The sequence below is a fragment of the Triticum aestivum genome, chromosome 4A, assembly GCF_018294505.1.
Source record: "Triticum aestivum cultivar Chinese Spring chromosome 4A, IWGSC CS RefSeq v2.1, whole genome shotgun sequence".
NCBI lineage: Eukaryota > Viridiplantae > Streptophyta > Magnoliopsida > Poales > Poaceae > Triticum > Triticum aestivum.
Window position 1 is genome coordinate 505,176,116 of NC_057803.1, and position 8,031 is coordinate 505,184,146.

The window sequence follows — 8,031 nt, forward strand, 5'->3', positions numbered from 1 at the left end:
ACCGGAGAATAGTGGCGGCGCCGGCAACGGGGTGGGGCGGGGAGAGAGGATGGAAGCGTTGGAAGCAAAGGGACTGCTAGTGTCCCCGACAGGCGGGCCACGGGGGGACAAGGGCGTGCGTCAAGCCCGTCCGCGTGATGTCCATTTCACCCCATACTCGGCACAAGTTTGGACCGATGATGGGTCGAAAACGGACGAAATCCAGACATCTGTCCGTTTGGGGTCGCGCATTGGCCCACACTATTCATCCGTTCTATCCCACCCGGACAGGATAGGTCGCGCACTGGAGTTGACCTTATGCCCCGCTATTCAAGAAGAAAAAAACTTATACATCCCGTGCTGCCAAACACGCCAGACAATATTCAGAAAAGCACGCTAGGTGTTCAGCGAGCTACCTGATGACATAACAAATTAAAATGGTGGAGCCTACTTATTTCAAGAACAAATCACTGACAGAAACATCTGGGATAGAAGAGTGCACCTTTTACCCGACGGAAACATTCTTGATACTTTTTCCACGAGTCAATATGACAGCTTATACAGAGTACAGTAAGGCTACAACGAGAGAATTCTCAGGCGAAGATATCAGCACATATGATTGCTACAGCAAGGGCGGTGATAAATTACAGTTCGGATGTCATCCGTTAAGGAAAAAAAAGGAGGGAAAACTTCTTTTCCGGGTGAGAAATAACACCAAACACTGACACCGACCATGCCCAGTGCAGGCAGATTCTAATCTTTTAACTCTATCTTTCGGTAAGATAACCGAGGCAGGTAGCCCAGTACCATAGTTGCATAATACACAGGGAACCAACTACTGTTGCAACATACAGCCGCGAGCTGAGATGCTTGCCATCGCCTATGATTCCTTTCCATGGCACCCTTGGTGCAAAAGCACCAATGCTTGGACACAAGAGAGCAAGCAATTGACGCTCCATAAGCAATGAGCCCAGTGAGGGCAGCTGCACCATCATCATATTGAACTTGTATTTCCGATCAATCTATTGAGAGGGTTTCCAGTCATACTGAAGATTATTGAAGCTATTTGCAGCTCTAAGTCCACCCAACAGCTGATTTCCTATGTCATGCTGTTGCTGATGCTGCTGGTGCTGCTGCTGGTTCTGCTGCTGCTGCTGCTGGCCCAACTGTGATAGGTCATGTGCACTGTGATGCATCCCCATCCCCATCCTGCCATTCATTGCCATCCCACTGTTTGCCATTGCATTGTTTGCCATTGCCATTCTCAGTCCACTAGCTGCACTATTTGAACCAAATCCACCCATGGCCCCAAATCCCATTCCTCCCACTCCTGAGTGATTTGTGACCGCATTACCAACTAAGCAGTTAACCCCATTAATACCAGGGGCAAGTCCGTTTGGTCTCTTCATGTCATTCGCTCCATGGCCAACACCATTCATTTGTGATGACATCATCTCTTGCAAGATTCTCTGAACCGAGCTTTGGGAATCACTTGGCTCAGGTTCCTGAGCCCGAGTTGCAGGTGGCTGCACTGGAGGCAAGTTTGATGATGATACTGCTGGGGAACTGAGTTGGTTTGTGTTCTGAGGGGCGGGCATCATGTTGTTATTGGATGATGTGGGCACCTGGGAAGAGAAAGAGGGAGACGGATTTGACTGCAATGAACTTGTAGAGTTCACCTTGGGAATCACGCCATCATCTCCACTGTTATACAGACCGTTTACGGTGCCCATTGGATGATCTTGTCTAGAATTCACTGAACCTTGGAGGAGCCCAACAACAGATGGCGAGGGTGCAGATGTAGAGGGTGCACACGTCAAAGAACTATTTGATGTCACGTCTGCATTGGCAGAGGCAGAAGCCTGCACACCAGCCATAGGAGCAGAATTTTGGCCACTCTGGTTTGAACTCTGGGGAACAGATTGCTGCTCTTCAGGCTGTTGCTGCTGTGGTTGAAGAGGGTTAATACCTGCTGGACTCCTCCGAGGAAAGTTATGAAGGCTATCTGAAATAGAAATAACAGCAAGTGTTACATATGGCCAAACAAACATAAATTAGCAAATAGAAGGCCATAATACGACGAGAAATCACAGGCTGCTGAATGGCATACCAACATGCTACTGTGTTTTGTGTGACTAGGAACTAAATCAGCAGGAACCAGGCAACTCAGTTCCCCAGCCATTCCCATGAGGATCAGGGGCAGGCACCAATGGTCTAGGAGTATTTAGAAGTTGTTTCCTACCGGAGATGCAATGTTAACTATATAGTTTATATGGTAATCAGGTGATTACAGTTTCCTTCCTACGGAAGTGGTTGGAAAACTTGAAATCACCGGCCACGTCATGCCTTGCAAAGAGCATCCATGGGACCTGCGTGGGAGGTGTTTGGCTGGTGACCTGGATAGCCTGGCTCAGGTGCTTGAGGAGTTTGAGCACCTTGAGTGTGGCAGCTGCAGCCTGGGAGCTAATACCGACCTAACAAAGGCAGATGGGAGAGATGAGCAATGGCAGCAAGCTGTGTGCCGCCACCGCATCAAAGCTCTGTCGTTATAGGGCCTGCCTTTGCCGCATACTAGCTCCAGCACTCATCAAGAGGCTGCGACGAGAGACCATCCGGCCACCAAGAGGCTGGCCCACCACTGATGCCTATCACTGCAGATTTGGGATTTCTTCATGCCGCATGTTGATGTAGTTGGGAATATTTTATTCGTTATGCTCAGCGAGTTATGGGTCAATTAGGATGTTTATGAGCCATTACAGTAGGTATTGTGGATTAATTGGGCAGGTTAAAGGGTCCAAAGACAGGGGATAGAGCACTCGATCTCTCATCCCTGAAATGGAAGAGAGGCTCCGAGTCTTGAGAAGTTTTGCTATCTTACTGATTGATCCAACATTCACAATGCCAGCTCGCTTTGTCAGACAGCCTTGACTGTACTAGACTCCTTGATCAACCAAACTGGACTTTAACTCAAAAACTGGATGCATGCGGATAGACTAACCAACTCGAACTCTTATCTGTATATAATATATATCTAGCATGGTGGTCCCTATGAATTAGGTGGACCTGCTAGTACCCTGCAAGACTCTTAACTTCCTAACATCTCAACTCCTAATGACTGTCATATACATTCCTTAATTGCTTGGTTTTGTGCAGCTGGCTTACCAACCACAATTCTTCTGCACATATAATGATGTGATCGGCATAAAGCCCGCCATGTTTGTTACCGCTCAGTATTCTTTCATGCCCAGGTCACCAAACAAACACTTATACCCCAGGCTAATCCAGTTAATGGGTCAAGGCAAAATAATCAACATCACAGGCTGAAGCCAGGCACCACTCTTTCCCAGGCATACCAATGTAGCCTTTTATAGTGATGAATGGAATAACGGCAGCATGAAACGATAGTTGCAGTGATTTCTCACCAAAACCGAATGCTCACCTACCTTATAACTACCCTAAGGTACTCCCTCCGTCCCAAAATGTAAGATCATTTTTTACACTCATTTTTTACACCAGTGTCAAAAATGATCTTGCATTTTGAGACGGAGGGAGTATTTAAGAGGCATGCCTACACATGTAGAAAATGTACCACAAGGAAACTTGACTAAATAAATAATGGTAATTAAAAATAGAGCCCAAAGAACACTAATTCCGGTGTTGTGAGTGTAGAGTGGTATGCGGGAGTTTGCGCCATCCTGATGATATGAGATGTGATAAATCAACAAAGTAAAATGATTAAGATGTCATACTGATTGGCCCAGATCCTGTCTGCCTGCTATAGTCAATCAGATCTTTCATGCAGTTTACCACCTCCGCAATCTGAGAGTACCAACATTTTGCATGAAAAAAAATAGGAGCTTATGGTCAGAAAAAAGTGCATACTTATGAAACAATTTAGAAAATATAACACATGAATGGAAACTAGATCAGATTAGAGTGGACCTGAAGGCAGCGGACATATCTTTTTGTATATCCTAAATCATTTACCAAAGGCACCTCCAAGGCTTTAGCCAGTTGGCGCGCACATGCAACAAACCTAATTGTACAAGATTGCAATAAGTATATAGCATGAACTTGAAAAGTACAATGAAAATTGATGGAGTTGGTGAAAGGTAATAGTTACTCAAAGAAACAGTCAGCAAGGAAAGTAAGAACAACTGAACAAGTGTCCTGTTATATAGCATGAACTTGAAAAGTACAATGAAAATTGATGGGAGTTGGTGAAAGGTAATATTCAGTAGGAAACTAAAAGGATAGCAACTAACTAAAAGGAAATATCTAATATATAAACAAATCATTATAATCTCTAACGTGGTGTTTCTAGTTTTCTACATTATGGCCTGATTTATTGCTGCTGTGTCAGACAGGCCCAGGTGCTTGAGATCTCATCATTGAGCTGTGGTGGTGGTCATGGTTTAAACCCTGGGTAACCCCTCCATCGCATCAAGCAAGAGAATGCACATATTTAGAAAAAATTTCTTGACAAATGAAAATAAAAATATCTAATATAGAAAATAATCATAATGATCAATTATTTGGTTCCTAAAATATGCGATTTTTAGCCAGATGAAGCCCGTGTGCACATGATAAGGGTTATTGTAGCACCTAGCTATAGCATGTAGGTTTGCAGTAGTCGTCCTCCCTTTCAAACACTTGGATCATGGGTGCTCATCGCCAAGACTGAGATGAATTACCAACTCCTTTACTTTTGCAAAGCTCACCGGGCACACTTAACTAGTCATGTGCCTATTTGGCAAGAGGAACTTATTTGACAACTTCTATAAGCCCTTAGGATCTGAGACAAGCTGGCACACAGCACTAGCCTTTTCATCCTGTTTTGCTTAAAACAGTAAATCCAGTTGGTTTGGTTTGATCATAAAGGGTGATATGATAAAAACCAAGTCAACTATGGCAGTCAAAAATACTGAATGGCTCAAGAGGAGCTACCACATGTATACATCTTGTGTTATGGGCTAAAAAGTAAAGAGGTACCCCCAGTCCGTGCATAGCATGGGTGTTAATAGGCCTCTGAGACACTCTTCAATGTCAGGGACAAGCAATGCCGCGGGATTGTTGAAACCAAGTGCCTTTGCCCGTCTTCAGACCTTTACCCTACCCACATTATCTTGTTTTGGACTAAGGTCCGCATTATCTTGGCTCTCACCTTGCCATGACGTCCAATGCATCTAAAACAACTCACTGTGGAAACTAGCTCCACCGAACAAATGGCTCCTTTACAGGGAAGGGTGATAATAAATTTTAACAGAACAGACACGTATACATGAAGAAAAGAAGTGGACAAACCATTAACGAAAATATAATAGATAGCACCAGCATCAGTTTGGCTAAACCAAATGACAAGAGAATATGTAAATTTGAATTCAGGAAAGAACTTCAGATGAGAAATATTAAGCACATCAGAGCCGATCTCCTTACGAGTTGCAATTATTCTGCATGTCCTGGGTCGTTAAACTCGTTGAACTTTGAGCAGCAGCCTGGTATTTTTGTACAACCGTGCCAAGCTGACTAACCTGAATTAAACACCACAGTGCAAAAATATAGCAGATGTTCAATCCAAATTGAATATAAATAACAAGATCCATGACCTGTGAGTAAAAATATGTCTAGCGATAAAAAAAATCATACCTGAGGTATTATTGATCTCCGCGGAATCAGTTCCTCATGACGCCTAGCACAAAACTCCCAAGATGCAATCTTCAATCGAAGGAAATGGTACAGGATTGTGCAATATATGTTAGTCCAAAAGACACCACTTATTCAAGAATAGTATCATAAGAAGAACCGATATAATGACAGGAAGAAGAACAACGTACAAAATTGAATAACAGTACCTTGAGGTCTGGATTAAAAACTATCCTTAGATGCCCCTCACGTACCACGCGCAATTGATCAAAGACACTTTCCTGGATTGCTTTTGCATAATCCAAAATAATCTGTCCAGATGCATTCTGGGATTCGCGTGGCATATCAATATACAATAGTTCTTCCAATGTACCACTCGCATATTTGATTTGGCATAGTCGCGGTAAGACCTCTACTGTTGTCTCTGTAAAGATAAGAACATAAGATCAAACCAGAAACACGAGTAAGAGAGGAGGATGCACAAAATTAAATGATGTTTACCAAAGCCCCGGCCAGGCTTTCGATTGCATATTTCGCAGTGCCAGACATCCTGGAGGTGCAAACAAATAAGGAAAGTTATAAATAAGAATTTAAAAGGCAAATTGTACTCAAAACACCTATGTGTTACTCCAAATTCTCTAAGGCTATGACTAACTAATAGAACTGAATTTACTTGCATAAATCAAATATAGGAGAACAGAAGAGAAAGAGATGCATATTCTTTTTAGCAGTCGGAGCAAGACACCACCTGAGGGAAAACTCCAGTAGTTTGACGACCACTTCCATAGAGAGACACACACCACCTCTTTTTAGCAGTTGGAGCAAAATACTCATTGACAAAGTTTCTCCAGTACTCTATATTGTTATCCTGCATCAAAAGGAATGGGTAAATGCCCTAAGTTGTAAGTACATGCCTTTTGCTTGGAGCACAAAATTACTTGTTCGAAACAAACAAACAGACAAACAAAATCTTTTACCTGTGGTCTGTTCTGTTGATGATACATGTAATGGGTCAATCTTTTTGCACAGGTACCTGGCTCATAAGGAGCCAGCTTTCCTGGGGTTCTCATGTTTAGACTCTGTTGACGAAGTAACTGCTGCTGCTGCTGCTGCTGTTGTTGTTGCTGCTGCTGCTGCTGTTGCTGTTGTAATTGGTTTCTCTGTAAAGGCAGATTCTTTAGAATCTGTTGGTGTTGCTGCTGATGCTGCTGCTGCATATGCAAAAGACGCTGCTGTTGCAAGAGGTTCAGTTGGGCAGCCGCAGCAGCTTGAGGGTTCTGCTTCGTGAGTTGCAACAAGTTGTGATGGTGCTGCTGTTGTTGCTGCTGTTGCTGCAAGAATGCTGATGGGTCGGAACTCGACTGCTCCATCTTGACTGCACCCAAACCCCTCAACCCTTGCAACTGCTGCGACTCAAATTTTACATTTCCAGCATTGCGGATCATCTGGACTGGGCCATTCTGGTCAGGCAGCCCCATCTGCTGTTCTAATTTGACTCCACCAATGCTGCCACCATTCTCCAACTTCACTGCAGCCTGCGGCTGCGACTGCTGTGACGGCAACTGCTGCTGGTTGTAAGACATCGGCAGTTGATGTTGTTGATGTTGTTGCTCTTGCTGGTGCTGCAAATCCCGCACATCCATCTGCTGCTGCTGCAGGATATCTGAACCTAGGTGATTGCCCAAACTAACCTGCGAGGAGGAGGATGGAAACGACATAGGATCGGATCCTCCAGTGCCAGTAAAATCACCAGCGCCATCAAGGCCCCCTCTCTGCTGAAGGGTATTCATCGGAAGCCCACCGTTTGGCATTTGTCCTGGACTTGGAACAGGGCTCCCATTTCCAAACGATGACCGATTAAGCAGGGAGGAGACATTAGAGGTTGCTCCCAGCAAGCCATTTCCACCAAACTGAGACCTTGGGGAGACGAGAGATGAGAACGGGGACTGCGACTGAAGCATGCCGCCACCCCCACCCATTCCCTGTTGGCCACCACTGAGCAGGCTAGAACTTGTCCGGAGAAGTGAGGCACCGCCTACTGGCTGCCCAGGCCCCATTGGGTTCGGCGGCCCTGACGATACCATCGTTGCAGGCAATGGGAGAGCTACGAACTCAGCAGAAACTACTCCCAAGATCGAGCGCGTCACCACTCACCTCGCCATCCTTTCAGCACGGAACGGCCGCAAGATCCGCCAAAATTGGGCAGGAACAAGGCAGCAAACCCTGAAAACAACCAGAGACTACAGCTTTAGGACACAAGCATTGGATCTAGAGTGGTATCTCCAGCACAAATCTACTGAGCACCAATCCACACCACCCAAAATCAACCATAGAAAGAACATAAACGAGCATCCAAAGCAAACTTGTACTCCTCAAATCCGCCACGACTAAAGCAAAGAAAACAGCACC

The 8,031-nt window shown here is 44.9% G+C and overlaps 1 protein-coding gene across 2 annotated transcripts in view; it reads right to left on the minus strand.

Annotated features, from left to right (window-relative positions):
• Positions 1-482: 482 nt before the first annotated feature.
• The window catches only part of LOC123086617 (transcriptional corepressor SEUSS), an 8,509-nt gene continuing 960 nt past the window's right edge, over positions 483-8,031 (minus strand). For both annotated transcript variants that reach the window (XM_044508387.1, XM_044508388.1), the window contains exons 2-10: positions 6,600-7,845; positions 6,371-6,490; positions 6,124-6,172; positions 5,832-6,046; positions 5,626-5,694; positions 5,416-5,510; positions 3,922-4,015; positions 3,729-3,798; positions 483-1,984 (exon numbers count right to left, since the gene is read on the minus strand). In XM_044508387.1, the coding sequence (XP_044364322.1) occupies positions 1,002-1,984; positions 3,729-3,798; positions 3,922-4,015; positions 5,416-5,510; positions 5,626-5,694; positions 5,832-6,046; positions 6,124-6,172; positions 6,371-6,490; positions 6,600-7,706 (2,802 nt within the window). In that variant the 5' untranslated portion in view covers positions 7,707-7,845 and the 3' untranslated portion in view covers positions 483-1,001. The remainder of the gene's footprint in view (positions 1,985-3,728; positions 3,799-3,921; positions 4,016-5,415; positions 5,511-5,625; positions 5,695-5,831; positions 6,047-6,123; positions 6,173-6,370; positions 6,491-6,599; positions 7,846-8,031) is intronic.